Source organism: Talpa occidentalis, unplaced genomic scaffold (genome assembly GCF_014898055.3).
Source record: "Talpa occidentalis isolate TD23 unplaced genomic scaffold, MPIMG_talOcc4v2.1 talOcc4.3, whole genome shotgun sequence".
NCBI lineage: Eukaryota > Metazoa > Chordata > Mammalia > Eulipotyphla > Talpidae > Talpa > Talpa occidentalis.
In genome coordinates this window covers 124216142-124238710 of record NW_023603184.1, presented here as the reverse complement: position 1 = coordinate 124238710, position 22569 = coordinate 124216142, and the positions used below count along the sequence as shown (strand labels likewise).

General features: G+C 37.0%; 1 protein-coding gene across 2 annotated transcripts; it reads right to left on the bottom strand.

The window, feature by feature from the left end:
• Positions 1-1360: 1360 nt before the first annotated feature.
• On the bottom strand, positions 1361-22380 carry STRADB (STE20 related adaptor beta). Of its 2 annotated transcripts, XM_037523839.2 has the most exons (12): positions 22327-22380; positions 19255-19351; positions 15320-15400; positions 9623-9722; positions 8688-8809; positions 7665-7773; positions 6466-6589; positions 4246-4417; positions 3848-3952; positions 3440-3684; positions 2679-2721; positions 1361-2184 (listed from the first exon to the last, which is right to left on the bottom strand). In XM_037523839.2, exons 2-12 carry the CDS (start codon positions 19264-19266, stop codon positions 2041-2043), a joined length of 1257 nt encoding a protein of 418 aa, XP_037379736.1. In that variant the 5' UTR covers positions 19267-19351; positions 22327-22380; the 3' UTR covers positions 1361-2040. The 2 variants fall into 2 exon arrangements, with proteins under 2 accessions (XP_037379736.1, XP_054555967.1); XM_054699992.1 differs by lacking the exon at positions 22327-22380 and having other exon boundaries at positions 19255-19354.
• Between the last annotated feature and the right edge of the window lie 189 nt (positions 22381-22569).

Below are 22569 nucleotides of genomic sequence, written 5' to 3'. Positions count from 1 at the left end.
ATGGAAGGGAAAGCAAGAAAAGGTTGTTACCAAGGTCCCAAGACTGGAAGATAAAGACACAACCACTGGCAGACCACATGGGGCAAAACGTGAGAAATCCTCCAGCCTAACTGCCTTCAAATTATGACAGCAGCATTTTCCTACCTTTGGACTTGAAGTGAAATATCTGTTCCCCCGGGTTCTTCGGCCTGCCAGTTTGTGGACTGGAACTACACCTTTGGTTCTCCTGAATCCCAGCTCACTCATCTTGTAGATCTTGGGACTGGTCGGCCTCCACAATCATGTAAGTAAATTCCTTACAATAAGTCTCCTATTGGTTGTTTCTCGGAAGAACCCTAATACATCCACAATAGATCTGAGAAGCAGTTTCCTGACTCCCACAATCCACCTGTTGCACTACACATAGCAACTCTCCATACAAATTTGAGAGAAACTCCTCTCTAGATTGGTCTTGTGAGTATCTTGTGCTGAGAAGAAATTTAGAAGGAGGTACGTGGAATGAACTATAGTCCCCACCACTACAGCTGATGTAAGGGCCTCCACTGGTACTCAGCTCCTCTCCCTCCTCAGATACCTAAGCAGGTCTTCCTGGCTTACTGAAGTAGCCTTTATTCTTGAGGGGTGCTGGGCAATAAACACAAAAAGGTTTATGCTTCAAATTATAAATTTGTATATTATTTGTCTCATCAGTTTGGTTTTTTTAATTGTAAGACTTTTAAACAATTTTAATGTAATGCTAAATAAGAATATAAGGATTGGGCCTCCCTTGTGGCACAGGCGGTTGAGCGCCACACTGTGAAGCTATCCGCAGCCTCTGCAGCGTGGTTTCGATCCCGGCTGGCCAGGGAATAACCCACATGGCACAACAGACCTCTCCTGCCTCACCCATTGCTCCCCTCAGCAGTGTATTTTGTCAGTCTGCCTGTTCTGTTCCCCACTCTGTCTCTGGTGAATCCTCTCACCCTCCCGCACATCTGGCCTGTATCCCCGGTTCTTGTATAAATAAATAAATCTTAAAAAAAAAAGAATATAAGGATTAAGAAAATCCACCAGCTGACGTAGGTACCAATTTACCACAGTTCAAGCTACATACTCTTTTTGAGACAGCATCTCTCTTTTACTAGACGTAATAACATTAAGATCTCTATGTTTCATATACTGTATCCCTGTAGGGGCAAGGATAAAATAAAAGGCCAGGATATCTTCTTCTGCCTCCATTGAATCAAACACTGTTCTCTCCAATTCTCTAGGTTGTATAAATAAATCTTGTTTGCTTGAGAAAAAGATATCCTTGGCAAAACAAATTAGAATCTACATTTCAGCTTTGTCAAGCCACACAAAGAAAAAAAGTAGAAAGTCCATTCAAGATATCTTTATTGAGCTCCCACGGGGTGCATGAATTTAGGATCTATAATTTACATTAGTAGAAAAGTGTTACTTTAGCCCCTTAAAAAAAAGCAAATTACAACCTCTATATATTTCAAGTGAATTATTTAATGTGAGTGAGGCTCAGTTTCATATTACCCTAAACATTAACAGAAGAAAATGGGAAAGTATAAACATCTTTCCTTCTACCAAAAGAAGACTTGATGCCAGGATAGCCAGCCTATTGGTCTAACAGTAGATGATCAAGAAGGCTAGAGAATCTGAAAGAAAATAATGAACTTGGAAGCACTGCCTCTGAGGGCTTATTCCCCTAAGGACAGCAAAATGCTGAAAAAGTTAACTGGCTCAAATGTTATATGAGAGATCAAGAAGAAGAGTTAGTCACAGCTTGGGAGAAAAAATTGAAATTAATGACACTAAATGTACTTCGATTAATAATTCTGAAGTTTCCCTGGAATTGTAATAGCACTCTGAGCTGATCAAAAGGGCTATCAACTCATGTTCCTTTGAACAGAGTGGTTTTTAAAATGACAGATTCTCCAGTGCACCAACTGTATTTTCAAGTATAATTCTAGTATTTGTACCTAGCAATACAGAAGAAAAAGCAGCAGGGAAAAAATGTCAAGTAATAGGACACAAAAGGCCATGGCAGCCCTAGAATTCCCAGTCTGAGTCTTTTTCATCAGGAAAATCACATTCCGGCTCAGTCCAAGCTGTCCCTGGAGGCAGTGATATTGATGGCTTGTGATAAGCAGGAGGCAACAGTGAAAGTATGGAATCCTGGCTTTCTTCTTTCATCTGTTAAAGAAACTCAAAATAAGACTGTAGTACATAAATTCACTATATTAGTTTTGCTAGCAATAAGTAAGTTTTAGAGAAATCATGTCAAAAGTGTTTAAAATTGATTTTAATTGTTTAAAATTATTTTCACTAAAAATGCCTTTGATTCTGGTCATATGAAAATAGGAAGAAGTAACAAGCAAACTGGTTTTTATCAGAATTATTTTGTCCTTTCATCATGTGTAACCAATACAAGAAAATTTATTTTCTAAATTAATCAAAATATAAACTGAGGATATAGTAAAATAGGATGATAATCTGCTTTTATTTTGGTTTGTTGGATGGAAATATTTTATAAAGTTTTTAACTGAACTACCAAAAATTTTTTTCTGTTTTTGACTTTAAAAGAAAGTTATTATTAAGAAATCTTGGCAACCAAACTATCCCATTAAGCCAACAAAATGAAATGAATATTTCTAATAGTATTTAAAAACAGAAAATAAATTGCTCACCTGTTTGAAGAAAACATGGGACAATAAACTGCTTGCTGATGGCCTGAAATTTTTTAAGAAGTTATTAAAAAATAGAACCTCACATTAGAATGTAAATTTTTCTGTGTAAAAGTATCTTAGAAATTAGGTTTACTGCTATAAATCTCAAAACTATAAAATTAAAAGGAAAAAGACTATGTAAGGAAGTCTAATTCTTAGCTTCAACCTTGACTATTGAGAATTAATTCTAGAGATATCCTTCAATTAGTCCACAATATAACATTCCTTGGGCATTTCCTATTTATAAGGAACTATGCTAGGCAATTAAAGGTGCTGAAAAAAGATAAATGACATACACCTTAATCCAAAATACTAATATTTGTATGATATATATTATATTATATGATATATATTGTAATGATAATATTTATGATAATAATTTATATTTTTATAATAGAAGCAACTAACATTTTTGTAGGGCTTAGATGTTTCTAAAATGTATATCAATCTAGTAATTCATATTCAGAAAGACTGCGTTTTACAAGGTGCCTTGGTTGGGAAACGATGCAGCTGAGACTGGAGCCAAAGTCTTCTAACTTTGAATTCAGTGTTCTTCCCTTTTGCCTATTACTTCTACTTGTTTTTTAGCACTGGCATTTTCTAGATTAGACTAGAGTCTTCCGATCAAAAGATTGACAAAATATTTGAATTTGGCAGGAAGGAATTATCACAAAGCTTCACAAAGCACATGTTTTATGCTAGTCAGGAGTAATCAATATTACCTTTTCTCAGGATCTTGTTGCAAACAGAGCTGTACCAAGCTAAAGAAGGCCGGAGAGAAAGTTTTTGAGGATGGCGTTTGCAGTCTGTCACTATTTACTGTGCGAGTTCCACTGGAGGCAAGTACACTTTCTCCAATCCCAGAATCGACACCAGATCGGGAATTTTTCATTCTGGATTCTGACTGAGGGAAAATACTGATATCTAGAGGACTATAAGGAGGACCTTTCAGTTTCTGTAACAGCATCTAAAAAAAAAAAAAGAAAATTTCCTTCAATGCTTTTCAGGCAAATTATTAAAACAACAACAAAGTTCCTAACAGGCTATGGCAGTGATATTTAACAGGACTTATCTAGATTGTAAGGGCTCTTATGAAAGGAAAGCAGTTCCAGGATTTTCAGAGCATTTACCTGAGTCCGGTGCATGTCCTGGAAAGGTACCTGCCCACTGGCCAATTCACATGCTGTAATCCCAACACTGTAAATGTCCGACTTTACATTATAGCCGTGTAAATCCTGTAGAATAATTCATTTGAAGGCTTTTAGTGTAAATAACTTAAAAAGTTATACACACGCTTTTTTCATTAAAAAAATGGAGAACAATAATGGGGAAAACTTGTTAGAAATCAAGATAGACCTAATATTTGGTATACATTTTAAAATTCTTAACACAATTTTGACAAGAAAGAGAAAAGAAGTCTTACAGTAGGCCATTCACCAATCTGAATATAAGGGCACAAATGTCCTCTAGTCAAACTCGGAAGACACTTGAGACACACAGACAACCCAATGCAATGGCCACACCTGACCTGTCTCAGTAGTTCTGGACTCAGCCACGGCTGCACTGACGTGCTGAACTGTGGGAACTCAAACACAGCCCTATGCCTCTGTCCATGCTTAACCAAACTATGCAGATGGGACATGCCAGAGAGGGTCACTAGGCCATCACCAGAAATGAGGATGTGGCTGGCTTTAATACTCCTAGAACAAAAAGAAAACAATTCTAAATACTAGCAAATTGGCCAGTGGAAGAAAGAATAAAAATCTGGTCAAAACAAATCTATATATTCTCTTGGAAATGAAATGCACTTTATAAACAGCAGCACACTCTTATGTATACATACACATATGAAACATTCAGGGAATTAAGGAATCTTTTCCGTTATTTAACACAGATTAGAATAAGAGAAAATATAACATAAAACTACATGTTTAAAAGTGAAGATTTTTTTTCAAATTAGGAATGGAATCAAATGATGAATATCACTATTATGCTGTTGTAAAACACCTAAGGAGAAATCTAAAAATTCACTAATATTTGATGCATAAAATTATAATTTATTTATTTTTTTAATATTTTTTTGATTTTATTTTTATATTCCCCATACAATTGCAACCCCCTTATTTTCACCCTAATCCGTCCTTTTCCTGCCCCCCCCCCCATAGTGTGTCTCTGGTTCATAGTTGTTTGTTGATTTTGATTTTTTCTTTCTTATAGCTGTTCTTTTTCCTGGTCCCTTATTTAGGTTTTCTAGATTCCTGCTATGAGTGAGACCATCCGGTATTTTTCTTTTTCTTTCTGGCTTATTTCACTGAGCATGATCCCTTCCAGCTCCATCCCTGTTGCTGCAAATTGCATGGGTATCTTTTTTGAATGCTGAATAATATTCCATGGTGTATATGTATCACATCTTTTTTTTTTTTAAATAATAAATTTTATTTTTATATTCCCCATACAATTGCAACCCCCCCATTCTGACCCCAATCCCTCCCCGATGGATTTACAAATGAATTCTACCAAACATTCAGAGATGAATTAGTGCCTATCCTTCACAAACTCTTCCAAAAAAATTATAATTTAAAAGTTAAATGCAGTATCATCCAATGAAAGTTTCATTGTATGTTACTATTTATAAAGCTATGTCTTATATTAAAAGTTCCCTTTATGGGGCCTCCCCGGTGGCGCAGCGGTTGAGTGCTGGGTTGCGAAGCTGCCCGCAGCCTCTGCAGCGCCGGTTCGTTTCCCGGCTGCTCCCCGGCCACCAGAGGAGGGTCCCACATGGCGCGCAGACCTCTCCTGCCGCCCGCTGCTCCCCTCAGCAGTGTACTTTGATCCTTCTGCCTGCTCTGCTCCCCGCTCTGGCTCTGGTGAATTCTCTCACCCTCCCGCGCTTCTGACTGTACCCAGTGCTTGTATAAATAATAAATAAATAAATCTTTAAAAAAAAAAAAATTCCTATTAAAAAAAAAAAAAGTTCCCTTTATTATCAAATTATAAAATAACATTGTTTTTCCATCCAAAACATTGAAGAAACTAATAGAGTAGAATAACCAGTAGTCAGGTAAATTATAATTAAACCTTGGTTAATTAGAATAATTTGTTAGAAATCTTCAATTAAGAGGAATGCTGCTAAAAAAACAACAGTAAAATAAAAAGGTTTAAGGAAATGGAAATGAATAAGAAAACAAGATTATCTAAAAGTAAAGTAATTAAAAAGGAAAAAAAAGCCCCAATGAATCTTAGAACAGTGCTGTTTTTAAGTTAGCCAACTACTTCAGGATCTACAGTTTGGAAATAGTGGAACAGATAATTTAGTATTACAATCTCAAGGTGCTACAAAATATTTAAGAATTCAAAAAAATGTCTAGTTACAATTTGTACATGATATAAATATGAGATAAAGCTGAAAAGCAGATAAAGAAGTTCCTTATTTGCTTAAGCAAATGAAACAGGAGGCCCTATAGTTTTTATACCAAATTGACTCGTTTTTACCTCCCTTGCTAGACTGAGACCTGAGCAACACATGGGCAGGTACTCCAACCCAGCACTAAGTACAGCACTGGGCACAGAAGAGGTAGCCCAACAGTTTTGGTGAATGAACAAAAAATTAAAGCATTTACTGCAACTATCTAATGTAACATCCTCCCCCAACTTTCATTTACAAGTTTCCTAATTCTCCTTTCTAACACTCAAGAGCTCTTTCTTTAAAGATTTCTTCTTTTTTTGCAAAATACAAATAAGAAAATACCTGTGAATACAGCCATTTTGGTGCAGATAGTTCAGCCCTCTTACTGCTCCAAAGAGAATGTTTCTTATTAAAGTTTCACTCATTCCTTCAGGAAAATAAGTTCTTAAGAGTTGACTTGCTGAACCTGAAAGAAATCCCTGAGATCTTTAAGTGAACATTGAGAGTGATTTTGCTTCTGTGTCTTAAGTGTTCTTTTAACAATAAACATACACATACTCACACATCTGTTGCTTTTTAGAGTTTAACCAATTATCTATGCAAAAGTCTTTTAAAAAATTTCTTCGAATGAGGCCTCCCTGGTGGCACAAGGGGTTAAGTCTCAGCACTATGAAGCTATCGGCAGCCACTGCAGTACCAGTTCAATCCCCGGCCAGGGAGCTACCCACATGGCACAGGAGACTTCCTCTGTCTCGCCTGCTGCTCCCCTCAGCTGTGTATTTCAGTAGATCCTCCTGTTCTGCTCCCCACTCTGTCTCTGGTGAATCCTCTCAGCACCACCTCGCCCCCCACCTCTGGCCTACACCCCAGCTCTTATATGCATAAATAAATCTTTAAAAATTTTTTCTTCTAATGATACTCTAGATATTAAGAAAATGAACAATTCTCAATATTACTGAAAAAACACAACTCTACACACACACACACACACACACAATCCAAAGGCAATTCACAAACGTTGTCCTAAATATCAAAGCTCTAGAATACATTCATTTATTTATTCAACAGAGTTACTGAATACTACTTTGTACTAGGTACAATGTGAGCACCTGGGGGCACCAAAATGAAAAATATATTTATGACCCCTGCCCTCAAGAAGCTCAAGTCAAGTACAAGAGACAGGTACATGTAAATGTTTACAACATATTGAAATAACTTTATGATGTAGTGAAGCAGGGACAGGGATGCTGTGCATAGGTGGAAAAACTACTTCTGCCTGGAAGATAATAGCAGCTCTTCATTGAGAGAGAGAGGCAGAAAGTGAAGGGACAAGCAGCTTGTGCAAAGCAATGGACTTCTTGGTGAAACAGTGGTGGTTCCAGAGATCACATTCATTCTACATTTTTCTGAAGACCAAAATCAACATTAACCAGTAAAAATATATCATAAAATCTAGAGCTTATCATCAAATTTATAATTGAAAGACATGAACTCTAAATCTAAGATCCTATTCGTATTTTGTCTAAAATGAGTTTTCTTACCATAGGCCATGAATGGAGAAATAACCCAAAGCCAGCTGCCAACAGTAAAAACTGTCCAGTAGGTTGTAATATTGGGATGCCGGAAAAAGTGGGACAGAATCACTGCTTTCTGGGACAGACACACAAAAGACAAGATATTTAAAAGCAATGTTTTCCCTTCTTATGATGAAGATAAGAGCAGCAGTGGGCAGCTAACACTCAATGGGGCTTTTCAGAGGTAAGTACTCAATAGTGCCATCTTTTTACAACTCATAACCACTGCAGCAAGTATATGATACTATGATTCTCACTTCATTTATTAGAAATAAATTAGAAAGCTTGCCCAAGAGCACATATTAATATATAAGTGGAAGTGTGATGTAACCTTAGGTAATCTGCTTCCAAAAGTCATATTCTTAAATAATTATATTTTTATTAAACATTTAAAAATTAAAAATAAAGATTAAAGTCACTTCTAATCCTGTATCACAGAGAGAAGCACTCTTAGCATTTTGGTATTATTTCTTCCAATCTTTTTTCTGTGCAATGTACATTTGCACATATAAATATTTTAAAAATTAGGGCAATAAAAAAAATCCTTACCTATTTTTTATAAAAAATGATTAGTGGCAATGAAAGTAGTTAATAATATATCTGCAATGCAATTCTGTTAAAATTTATCAATTCAGAAGTTAATTTTATTTAACTGGATGAAAAGAAAACTTTGCTTTTTCCTATTTTTTTTCATTTCCCAATATGATTATTGAGACCGGAGTGTTATGAATCTCTAGACCTGCATATTGAGTATGATAAACATTTGAGAGGATTTAGTTACCAAAGTTTGAATATGTTTGTTCTTTCACAGATCTGCTTCCAAGTATTCTTTCCAATTCCATAATTCCTTCTTAATTAGAAGAAACCTAACTTTCTCTAATAGAAAGAACTATTAATTCTTTAGTAGTTTAATGGGGACGGGGAATTCTTACGTATATACTCTCCTCTGATAGACATCACAATAAATGTATATATTTTTAATACTGTTACCTGTAAAGCTTTCAGGCGTTCTTCAGTGCAGTTTTCCAAATTTGTAATTTTGATCGTCACCAGGGTTCCTGTAGGGGTATGCCGTGCAAGATGGACAGAAGTCAAGTTGTCAAATCCTCTTCCTATAACCAGAGGTAAAACTTGTGTTAGCAACCAAAGGGAAAAAATTGATAATTGATAATTGATGATAATTCTGTGACTTATCAATTAATGTTCAAAAGAGTCCTTTTTACTTAAATTATTTCCTCTTATTTATAATAAAATGCAGATTGGAACATTTAGTAAATTTTTCTTCATTCTTTAGTACATGTTCTTTTTGCTATCTTGACCCAGAGGTGGTTAGTTATATGTGCCATCTTCTTTCTTCCCATGACACTCAGCACACACCTCCACTACAGGGGCCTCTAATACATTAAACAAAGCTTCCTTATGTGTTCACCTTCTCAGAGAGGATTATTCCTCAAGTATTATATATGGCTTTATAACCCTCACACCTAATAGAGTGTTTAACTGATGTTTCTGAATAGTCAAAGCAAATATTTCACATTTGTAAGGATCAATTTAAAAGAAAGTAATTTGGTTAAAGGACTGTGACTAAAAATATTTATGTGATTTGCTTAATTCATACCCAGTATAGATTATAGCCGTAAAATGAGAAGCCTCCGATAATAGAGACACAAAGAAACAAATATTTAGGTTATTCAATATCTTCTTCCTCTGGTCACACTTCATGAAAAAGTAAAGTTTTAACCTTAAAAATTGGGAAACTATTTTAGGATAGACATAATTAGTATTTCCATTTGGCTGACATAATTAACATCTTGCTTTATTCTGTAGGTGACATCAGAAAAAAGACATGCCTATAAAATAATCTTTTGTCAACAATTTCATTTCTCACAATAAAGGGTCAATTATGTGAAATCCAGGATTGTTACCTATTTCCACTTGGAGCTCATAGTGAGAAACATTGGTGGAACAAATCACTTCACTGGCTGTTGTGGATGAAGGCAGCCAAGAAAGGTTTGGCTCATCAACCTGCATTGTTTTAAAAAGATGAAAGCAAAATAGGTATAAACTTTTTGGGTTCCCCAACTCAAAGTGAAATACTGATATTTTCAAACATACAAGTGCTCATTAGGAAGGCATTAAATGTTAGCTTTAAGAGACTTTTAAAATCTAAAAAAAGTTTATAATTGATGTTAGAAAGCTATCAGCCTATAAAGGGGAAGAGGGCAGGAAAAGCAGATTTATAGGTAGTGATGAGTACTTTCCAGCATAATTTCTAGTAAATTCTTCAGGGCATCTAATATATATATATCAAGGGAAGAGATGCAGAGACCTGTGAAGGACATTCTATGCCAAGTTCTTGCCTCAAGTACTTGTCAGTTGTATCTATTACACATACGATGCTTGCTAGCTAGTGGTGGTGTTGACAGTCATGGAAAACTTCCACAGTACAGCCTATTAAAATTGCTGAAGCAATTTTTCACATGATTAAATGAATCAGAATGTGATTGAAAATAAAAACAAACTATAAGAGATAGGAGAGTAGGTACAGACCTCAGACCTCCTGAGTTAATTTAACTGTGTTAATATGGGGTCTCACATGAGGATGTTAAGTCAGAGCTGAGGTTTGTGCCAGATCCCAGTGGCAGTGAAATACCATGCATACAGAAAGAAGAGGTCACATCCCTGGTGTCATATGATAGCTGTAAGGCTCTCCCAAAGGATACCAGTACTCCAAGACACGTAGGAGCTTTTACAGGCACTAGCAGGTGGTAAGAATCTTGTTACTGCCTTCGAGAAAGAAGGGGGTTAGAAATGACATTACTATGTACTAGGAATTATGCAAACTATTTTTATATCCTTGATGCCTTTTTTTTTTTTTTAAAGATTTATTTATACAAGAACCAGGGTACAGGCCAGATGCGTGGGAAGGTAAGAGGATTCACCAGAGAAAGAGCGGGGAACAGAACAGGCAGACTTATGAAATACACTGCTTAGGGGAGCAGCGGGCACGACAGGAGAGGTCTGCCATGCCATATGGGACCCTCGCCGGCCTGCCGGGATCAAACTGGCACTGCAGAGGCTGCGGACAGCTTCACAGCATGGCGCTCAACTGCCTGTGCCACCTGGGGAGGCCCTATCCTTGATGCTTTTAAGGTAGCAGAAAAAATATAATTATAAGCTCATAGTTAAAGAGGAATAAAGGTGGATATTATTTTAAAAAATGATGATAGACTGTAAAAAGAAATTCCACATAATTAGAAATAATTCCAATGAAGAAAAAAAGAAATCTATACAAATCAATTTAATTTCTTTAAAACAGGTTGTCTTCAAATAAACTATGATTTAAAGACTATATATTTGTAAGAAATAGAAAGAAGAACACATAGCAATTTTCTTAACTTGAAGTTATAACCTATAGATCTGTCATGAAGGCTAGAGTCCAGAATAAATTGAGCCTTCCAGTTGACTGCTTGAAAAAAATTGCATGATATTACCAGATGATGGAGTAAAAGCAAGCTAATCAACCTCATTTTGTTTCTATCTCTTACTTTAGAGAAAGTCTTTAAACTTAAAAGGAGGACATATGTTATAAAAGTGGCTGAGACCCAAAACTGGTTGTTAAAATAGGTTCAAAACTCCAGAACACACCTATATCTAGGATATTAAGTTTGCAGATATAGTAGAACTCAGACAAGAAACCATAATGGAAACAGCCACACACTGACCTAATTTTCAGAAAGGGAAAAACCTCAAAGGAGCAAGTTTGTCGCAGCCACCCAGCAAAGTCTAATATCAAATTATTAAATTAGTAAATTATGAACACTTAATAGCAAGGTAATAACAAGACAACAGCATAGGTTTACCAAGAGTAAACCTCCCTTCACTATTTGTTAAACATTTTAACAACTTTCTAAAAATGCAAAAATCTGCTTATTTAAAAGTATGGATCATGCATTACTAGACATAGCTAATTCTTAAAGAACAAGTCAGAATTCAAAATCATCTTGACCAACTGAAAGAACAGGCCCAGGCCAGTACAATTTTACAGAAATAAATGTAAAATGTCACATTTAAGTTAAAAAAGGTCAACAGTCTAAATACAACACTGAGGACACCAGCTTTACAACCTGGAGGTTTCAATCTAATGGAGATGGCATTTACAAAAGTAATTCGAGCAGACTGAAGGAGAGAAGAGTCTCACTATATTCTACAATGATTTATCAATATCTGGAGCGCCATGCACAACTGGGACACAAAGCTACAGTGGCACACTGCAGACTGGATTCCCAGAGAAGGTCAGCCACATTGCTAGGAGTCCTGCAACAATAAAGGAATTAGGAATATTTAATGTGAAAAAGAAAATATTAAGAATATAAAGAGAGATCATTTTCAAATAACTAGAAGACTAATGCTGAAGGGTAAATAGAACTGTTCAAAGAGCAGAGCTGAAGTCAACAGACTGAGGCCACAGGAGGCAGATTTCAGGTCTGGCATCAGATTGCCTCCTCTCATCAGCCCCTTGTCCTTTGCAACAAATGATGTGGGAAAATGGAATACCCACATGCAAAAGTATGAAGTTGGACCCTTTCCTAAAGCCATATACAAAAATTAAGTCAGAATGGATCAAAGCCCTAAATATTAAGACCTAATACAGTAAAATTCTTGGGAGAAGACAAAGGACAAAGAAGTTTGATAGCATTGTATTTGGCAATGATTTCTTGCAGATGACACTAAGGGCACAGGTAACAAAAGAAAAAATAAATTAGACTTCATGAAAATTTAAAATTTTTGCACACCAAAAGACACCATCCATAGAGTAAAAAGGCAACACACAGAATGGGAGAAAATATTTGCCAAATCATATATCTGATGACAGACTAATAACCAGAATATATAGAGAACTCTGAAAAGTTAACAACAAAATGAACAACCCAATTCAAATATGGGCAAAAGACATTTCTCCAAAGACACACAAATGGTCAATAAGCACATGAAAAAGATGCCCCCAGATCACTAATTGTTTGGAAAACGAAAATCATATCTACAGTAAGATACCACACATTAGGATGGTAACTATCAAAAAACAGAAAATAACAAGTGTAGGCAAGGATCTGGAGAAACTGAAACCCTGTGCAATGTGGGTGGGAATGTGAAATAGCACAGCAGCTGTGGATAACAGTATGATGGTTCCTCAAAAAATTAAAAATAGAATTACCATATGATCCAGCAATTCCACTTGCTATACACCCAAAATAATTGAAAGCAGGGTCTTGAAGATATATTTATACATCCATGTTCACAGCTATAATATTCACAATAGTTATAATATGGAAATAATCCAAGATTCCATCAACAGATGAATGCATATATGAAACATGGTATATACAAACAATGGGATGGTATTCACTCTGAAACAGGAAATTCTGTGATATGTTACAAAACAGATGAACTTTGAGGATATTATGCTAAGTGAAATAATCCATTTACAAAAAGACAAATACAGCATGATACTACTTATATGAAGTACTTAGAGTAGTCAAAATCATGGAGACAGAGTAAGGGATGGGGAAGGGCAAAGAAGGGGTGTTACTGTTTAATGGAGACAGAGTTTCAATTTTACATGATGGAAAGAATCATGGAGATGGACGGTGATGATGGTCACACAATTTTATGAATGTATTTGATACTACTGAACTGTACACTTAAAAATGATTAAAAGAGTAAATTTTATGGTATTTGTATTTTACCATAATACAAATGAAATTCCAAAAAGGAAGCACCTGTGGAAGTTTCTTGAGTTCTAAGCCTCTCTCGGCAACAGCAAGACGACAACAACAAAAGATTTTGGGTTATTTTTAAGATTTCTTTTATTTATGCATACAAGAGCTGGGGGGTAGGCCAGAGGTGTGGGGGGTGAGAGGATTCACAAGAGACAGAGTGGAGAGCAGAACAGGAGGATCTACTGAAATACACTGCTGAGGGGAGCAGCAGACAAAACAGGAGAGGTCTGCTGCGCCATATGGGTTAGCTCTCTGGCCGGGGGATCGAACTCATGCTGCAGTGTCTGCTTATAGCTTGATAGTGCTGAGGATTAACCCCTTGCGCCACCAGCGAGGCCCAACAACATAAGCTTTTATTCTCTGAACACCACCTCAACCTGAAGGAAACACCTGAATAAAAATTAGAGCTGGATATTACATCCTATTATATAAAGGGGAAGGTAAACTGTAATACTTTAGAGTTTTGATTAATAAAAAGTTAAATTTCAAGACAAATGAAGATAGGATGGGAATAAATTATAAACAGGATTTAAACTGGGATTACCTTTTTTTTAAATAAGAAACAGGACATTTGCAAAGCAGATTCCATCTTAGAGTTGAGAATTGGGGTAGAAAGTAAGGATTAAGTGGAGAAAAGACCCAAAGAAATATTTATTCTCAAGCATGTTTATTTATTTAGGCAGGCATTACCCAAGGAAGACAAAGATATAAAAGAAAGGATACCTATATTCTAATAGCTACAGAGACACACATCAATCATTGTGAGATACAGTAAACGCTATTTTATAGGAATGTCTAAGATATATAGGAGCATAATGTAATAAAAGGTACAAGAGCAAAGCCTTCATATATACAGCATTTCAGCCAAGTCTTTAAAGATGAGAAGGAACTTTAGAGGCAGGAAAGGGTATTTGAAAAGCAGAGAGAAGAATATATACTAAGACTGTAGCAAGAAATAAAACTCAAAAATTAGACATGTTTTATTATACTGTTAAGAGTCCTTATACCATGCTAAGATACATGCTGAAGCTTTCCCCCCTAGGTTTTAGGAACCAAAAGGAAGTTTAAAAGCTTGAAAGTGATACAAATGGATCTGTTAAGGGTAAGAGTGTTGAATACTGATCTGAGAGGTGTGTGTCCATGAAACTAGAGGTAGTATGTCAACCTGCAACAGTCCAGGTGAAAGAGGATGAGACTTGAGTAGTAGCAATGATTAGGTGTAGGAAAGGATGGACTCAAGGGCATTCCAGAGACAGATTCATGAGACTTGGTGTAGAACAAGATGTGGGGGCTGAGGTAGAGGCACTGTGAGGATAACTGCAAAGTTTCTAGTTAGGATGACTAAGTGGACAGCATTCCTTTAACCAAAGTAGGAAACACATGCAGGTAAAATTTCAAAGAACATTTAGGTTTTACTCAAATTAAGTAGAGATATCTTTGAATATTCTAATCAGAAGATTAGAGAATCTCTAATCTTCTCTCTAATCAGGAGAATCTTTGGAGATTGGTATCCAGGAGAGAGTTTGGAATTGCAGGAGAAAATCTGAGTATTAGCCCTATTTGATGGCAGGATCTCCTCATGAGCTAAAGAAAAACCTGAGCAGCTCTAGGACAATCTGATATCTGAGCAACTGAAGTCAAGAGGAATAGATGAGAATGCTCAGGGAGAGCCTGTTTAGGAAGAATAGAAGATGCTAGTTATAGCCTTTTGGAGAATAACCAGAGTAGAAGAAGAAACAGTAAAAGACACCACAAATAAAAAGAGATCTAGGAGTACCAGGAGTGAATGGTGTTAACAGAAGGTAAGTGAGGAATATTAAGAGTATTTAACCATTTTCTTACCAAGTGTTGATGAATACTGGATTCAGACTGTTTTTCAGGTCTGAGTGATTCAACTTGTGTTCTTGAAGTGCAGAAACAATCCTGGAAATACAGAATTGCATTAAATAAGTGAAAAATGAGTCACAAAATAAGCTGGGGTTATGTGTAGAAAGACCAGGGTCTGGTGACTGGCATGGAACAGAGAGAAGAGGGCAGAATGCAGGAACCTGGAATTGATGTCAGGAGCTATCGTGTTATGGTAGTCAGTAGGAAGGGGGAGATAGCAGGGCATGCAGAAGACAAATTTCTTACCTGTTACAATTTTACATTTGTCCTCTAATCCTTGTCCTCTTATCTCTGAATGCCATAATATCAAATCATTTTTATTGCTGGTCTTAATTTTTAAGCTTTTCATTATCTTTGTGGTTTTATTCTAAATAAAGCTAAAGATTATTCTGTTCTTCTCTTACAGTCATTTTTATTTTTTTGATCTTCAGATTTTATGTGTACAAACCATGTTTATCTACAGTAAACCACACACTGAGTGTATTTGGAACCAATTGTATTTTTTTTTAAAGATTTATTTATTTATTTATACAAGCACTGGCTACAGTCAGAAGAGCGGGAGGGTGAGAGAATTCACCAGAGCCAGAGTGGGGAACAGAACAGGCAGATTAAAGAAATACACTACTGAAGGGAGCAGTGGTCACGGCAGGAGAGGTCTGTCACGCCATGTGGGACCCTCGCTGGTGGCCAGGGATGGAACCTGCGCTGCAGAGGATGCTTAGCAGACCAGCGCTCAACTGCTGCACCACCAGGGAAGGCCCAACCAATTCTGGTTTTTGGGGTTTTTTTTGGGGTTTTCATTTATTTATTTATACAAGCACTGGGTACAGTCAGAAGCATGGGAGGGTGAGAGAATTCACCAGAGCCAGAGCGGGGAACAGAACAGGCAGACTGATGAAATACACTGCTGAGGGGTGCAGTGGTCGCGGCAGGAAAGGTCTGCGAGCCTTGTGGGACCCTGGCCCAGCGTGCTGCAGAGGCTGCAGGCAGCTTCGCAACCCAGAGCTCATCCGCTGCGCCACAATTCTGTTTCTTAAAGTGGTAAACATCTTTAACTTCAGCTCAAAGCAAATAGAGACTTAGTTCCATTATCACAATTTACATATTCCTGAATTTCAACCAATGATCCTACTATCAGATATTGCCAGTAAAGAAATGTAATATCTTCATGTGACTTATTCATTATCAATTAGCAGAGTGAAGCTGATCGTATTTTATTTAGGAAGGTATGTCAAACGAAAAATATAAAGAAATTGAAAGACACTTTTGTAATAAATTATTTTCAAGTACTTCATGGACACTCATTTTTATATGAATTATCTATTATAGCACTAAGTGATACTATATCAAATAAGTCATTAAAGACAAAAGCCCATTCATGTCTACTTAACACTTTGTAGTTGATTACTTAAAAGTAATGAAACTTCCTTTCTTTTAAAATATGCCAGAATTTCCCAGGAAAAATAAGTCATTTTCTCAATTAGCCTAAATTACTGAATATTTTAAACTAAATTCCTACAGTCAGTGTACTTTATAATTCTTGTCACAATTTGATACATATTTCCCGTTTTATAAAACTCACCCAGAAAAACTGAAGCTAACAATGACAAGGTAAGTGTAGAGTCATTTCCTTTGCAAATTTTCTATTGGCTTATCTAGAGTGAACGAAATTGACAATAAAACAACTTTGAAGATACTTATCACTGTTGCTCATATTAAAAATAACCATGTTAGGTCATTTATATATTACATTTGGTATTCACATATTTTTGCAATATTTACCCTGAATTTTTCACAATGATTATTAATACCATTGTGCATTCTTAGGCAGCACAATGATTTAAAACCATCCAGAAGAAACCTCCCGTAAAATATTTTTGAATGAAAAAACTATGTATTTTTTTTTTTTTAATTTTCTAGAGGCATGTCTTATTTATTTATTTATTTATTTATTTATTATTTGTTTGTTTGTTTGGTTTATACAAGCACTGGGTACAGTCAGAAGCGCGGGAGGGTGAGAGAATTCACCAGCGCCAGAGCAGGGAGCAGAGCAGGCAGAAGGACCGAAGTACACTGCTGAGGGGAGCAGCGGGCGGCAGGAGAGGTCTGCTCACCATGTGGGACCCTCCTCCGGTGGCCGGGGAGCAGCCGGGGATCGAACCGGCTGCAGGCAGCTGGGGATCGAACCGGCTGCAGGCAGCTTCGCAACCCAGCGCTCAACCGCTGCGCCACCGGGGAGGCCCAAAAAAAAAACTATGTATTTTTAATATAACTTTTTTACACATTACCACAAAAACTAAGTGAAAAGAAGTTGTACCCTATGGAAAATACTTTATTTATGCTGCTTCCTTTGAAAACACAATTCCTTAGCTCTCAAATAGAGGGGAAAACAGGAATGGGGAGGAATACATTTTAAATAAAATTATTAATTTCATCTCAAGTTGTACAAAGATCTCATTTAGGAAAAAACATTAAAATTTTGACTCAAGGGATACTAAATATTGCATCATTGCAGGAAGAATATAATTTAAAGTAAAATTAAATTGAGCTAATATGTATCAACATTATCATATTCTATTATTTTTTACAAAATCCATAATTATGGGATAACAGATTTAGTAAGACACACTCTTTTCCAAAAATTGGGAACACTGGGCAACCACACAGCCCTCTGAATCTCATGATCTTCATATACCAAATGCCCTTTCACATCTCTTCCAACTTATAAACTGATACTAAATTGTTACTCTTAAGTAATCTTTTAGAGCAGGGGTCAGCAAACTGTCCACAAGCCACATCTGATCCACCACCTGTTTCAGGAATCAAGTTTTACTGGAATACAGACAGGTTCATTTTCATTCTTTTACTTACTGCTGATGGCTTGCTTTTACACTATTAACAACAGAAGAGTAATTCAGCAGAGCACACAAATACTATCTGACCCTTTACAGAAAAAGTTTGCTGATCTCTCCTTTAAAAAATGAGGTAGGTATTTCACTTCCATATATTTTCCTGATATTTAGTTCTCCTTTTAAGTAGAAAAGCTTTACTTTAAATATAAAGTAAATGCAGTCTGTATTTTCCATATAACTAACAATACAGTTTCCTAGTTTCATAGCTCTGCTCTCAGACTTGGCAAATGATGGAGTGGTTTGGCAGACATGAATTTGAGCTCTGGCTCTAAATCTTTGCAATCTTGGGCCAGTCTCAAAATGAGGATCATAACATCTATTCTGCCAATCACAATTTTAAAGGCTGAAAGAGCTATAATATATTAAACTATTTATAAACTACAAATCATCATACAAATGTACCTACCACTTTTTAAAAGATCACTGACTTAAAAATTCAAATATTCAATATTGTATTATAGTCTATATAATATACAGTGAAAGTCCTAAAAAGACTTAATCCAAAATAGATACTATGGATCTAATATAAACAAAAAACGAGTTGGCATCTTTACATCATTTTATACAGTGATCCAAATGTTTTTTGTCTGATGGTTTATTTAGTCAAGGGGATTTTAGCTTGCATTTAGTTAGATACACATTAATAAATGTGATTTTTGAGAGATTGAAAGGCTAAGTTTAACTGGATGGGAGAGGCATATCTTAGTACAGCATATATATGAGAAAAGTGGGTATAGGACAAAGGGACAGAATAATGAGTATATCAGAAAAGTATAGAGAAGCTCTTTATCAAAGAAACAAAAATCAGTAAGAAATTAACTCATTTTTTATGACCCAGAAGTCATTCTGGTCAAAATAACATCTCAGAGGGTAAAACTATACAACCAGTAATATAGAATATACCTTTTATTCTGGCTTTGCAGATAATGTCTAAGTACTCTGATGGTACAAAATTAGATCCATGTTAGAAAAACTTACCAAAAGAGACATTGAATCGCTTTAGTTCACAGAAAGTGACAAAAATCCATTTATTCCAAAAGAGAGTTTTGCTTTATCTTCAAGATGCAGAAATATCCTATTAAAAACAAAAAGCAAAATAGTTTAGATTTACATAAAAGATCCTGGAAGAATTTATTGATATAAAACCATGCAATATTTAGGCAGCTGTTCTTTGACATAAGGTGTCCCTAAAAAGTGTTGTTAAAGAGCATTTCTGTTTACTGAACACTATTTGGTATCTGACATCATAACAGAAAGGGAGAGTGTAGTTAAAGGGAGGAACTGAATATTTCCAAAGCCTCGAAATACCTGTCTCTCCTTCCCTAACTTTTCTGTACTGCTTTTATTTAGAGAACTGTAAGCAAATGGGAAAAGTAATATATAAAAGCAATATTGGACCCACTTTTGATATAAATGGTGCCACTTGCAAATATACCCCAAGAATTTCCAACGATCTATTTATCATTAATTTTGAAGTTTCCAAGGCTTCCTAATTGGAAAAATTAAAGACTTATTAAATTATTTGAGGTCCTTGATCAGCAAATTTAGAGAAGCATCAGGATTAGTAATAAACTAGGAATTAATATTTTCTTGTTGCCATGTTTTAAAAGATAATTTTTTTCCAGTTTTCATGTGAAAATATTTTCTGGAGGTTAAATATTTTTTACCTTATGATTCTGAGTTCTCATTTCTATTATTGGTTACTGACAGATATGAAAAATCTGCAGATTATTATACAAATCATTCCTATCCACTCTCACCAACAGTTTTAATCTCAATAGTTTATGAAGACTCTGCAACATATTCAGAAGTTTTAAATAGTAACTTTAAATTCAAAGGGCTACAAAAACACCTCCAAAAATTTCCAAATCCTTCCCATAGCACGGTGACAATATTCTAACCTTGCTAAAACCTGACTATTTACTTACACTTAACCAATATTTTTGCCTCTTTCATCTAAATTGTACTTCATTATTTCATTTTAATGAAATCACCAGGTTTGATCAAGGTGCCTACAAATACCAACAAAATAAGAAAAGATTTTGTAAACCATAGCTACTTTATAGAGCAACAGCCTATCTCATTCTTAAGAAAAGATGTGGATTTAATCAGGGTCTTCACTACAAACCAAAGGTAGAGAAGCAGAAAAAGAAGATCCTATAAAGATGTAATTATTTTGTCATTCACTATCATCAATTTTAGATACTAGAGTTTGCTGCGTCACAAAAGGGGGAATAAAATGTCTGCCCTGCCCACCTTCCAGGGTAACTGAGATCAAATGAGATACTTTATCTGAAAGTGCTTATAACTACCAAATACTGTGTGTTATGAGCTTGAATATATATGTGTATGTGTGTGTGTATATATGTATGTACATGTGTGTATGTGTGTGTATATGAGTCTGAGAAGATGCTCTGAAAGGTACACTCAAATATTACTGGTAGCGCAAAGTGGTAAGGGTCACTGGGAAAGCGAGCTGGCAATGTTTTCACACACCATGCAAAATGGTCATAACTTTTGAATCAGTAAAATTCTTATTTCCAGTCATTTATTCTAAGGAAATAGGTAAAGGAAGAAACCACATAACACAGAAAATTATTACACTGTTATCTGAAAGAGCCATGCAGTCAACCCACAAGTGTTTAATGAATGGCTACCCTGGGTCAGGAGCTATGGGCCCTGGAAAAGGCCCCGACACCTGTAGTTTAAAGCAGAAAGTATAGGGTTGTCATGATTAATGGAATTTTCTGATTATCAGAATTTTGTTTCCTGCTTTTCCACTTAATATCAGTGAAGTTCTTACAGAAAAAAAACCCTTAACCCCCATTTACATTATCTATTTTTCAGAAAAACTCAGAAGAAATGGATACAATTTGTGAGAACTGTTACTACTAAAAAGAGCTGTCCCTGCTGGTGGTTTAATCCCAAAGGTTTTTGTTTTAGATATGCTAGACTATTAAAAGACAAATTTACAAGACATTTTGAGGTCAAGGCAGCAGCTGCATCTGGTGAGAGGCAGTGAAGAGAGAGATTTACTGTCTTAATTTTCTCCTGCATGCTCTTTCACTAGGTATGAATATAAATCCCTTTTAAAAATATGATATTTAAAAAACCTTTATTTCTAAATGTATTCACGAATACTTCAGTGTGGTCTCCTGCTTGTATCTAAAAAAACTAATTAGAATAAAGCTTTATAAATAACTTAAATCTTACTTTTGTACAATTTAATCTGAAATGTCAACATTTTCTGTGAAAATCAGAGAGGGCATCTACAGAACTCGGGTTCTGAGTTAATTTAACCATCCAACAGAGGCCATTGTTACAGGGAATGCAAAAATCCTATTTCTTTGTTGCTCTTTATAATTACTGTAATTTTCAAACTGATCTCGGGAACCCGTAAAATCTTAAAAATTACAGCGACGCACAGCTCAGGAGAATTTTCCAAACTTAGTATCATGACTCATGCTTTAAAAAAAAAAATATTTACTAAGCGCCTACTGTATGCCAGGCTTGCTGCCGAGTTAGGCGCTGGGTCACAATTCCTGATCAAGTTTTGAGGGAAAAGGTATTTGACACAACAAACCCACGAGGGCAAAACAGAACGGTGAACTTAAAGCCGAGGTCAAAAAGCAGACTGAGCACTGAATTTTGCAAAAGGTGCCCTCCTGGTCCTGGCAGTGAACTCGCAGACGGTGGCAGGTATGCTGACCGCATCGGAGAGTGTCTCGGGCTGGGAAACTCAGCGGGGCGCGAGCACCTACCCGCAGCAGGGAGCAGCCCGCGCCCCGCGCCCCCGCAGCCGCAGCCCCCGAGGCGCCAGGTACCCCCGAGGCGCCAGGTGCCCCCGGGCGGGCGAGGGGCCGCGGCTCCGGGGGGCTGCGCGGGGCGCAGGGACAGTCCCCACGCCCGGCCAGACCCGGGCTGAGGCTGGAGACCCCGCAGCGCGTTCCGCCCCCGGCTCCCCGAGGCGTGCGCGGCCCCGCAGCGTTCCGTCGCGTCCCCGACCGCCCTGCGAACCTGTCCCTGCCGGGCCGGGCCTCGCCTCGTTACCTGGTGTGTCCACGCGCAGGGGCCGGGGACCGCGAGGGCGGTGCAGCGGGGCGGCGCGGGAGCCCGGCCCGCCGAGGGGCAGGCGGGCGAGCAAGGCCCGCTCCCGGCGCTGGCCACCAAGCGCGGCGGAGCGGCACGACCCGGGCTGGGGCTGTCGGCCTGGAACTCTGCCCCAGCCCCAGGCAGCCAGCCTGGACGGGACTCGCCCCTCCCGGGCCCCCGGGGTAGCGGCCGCGCCTCCCG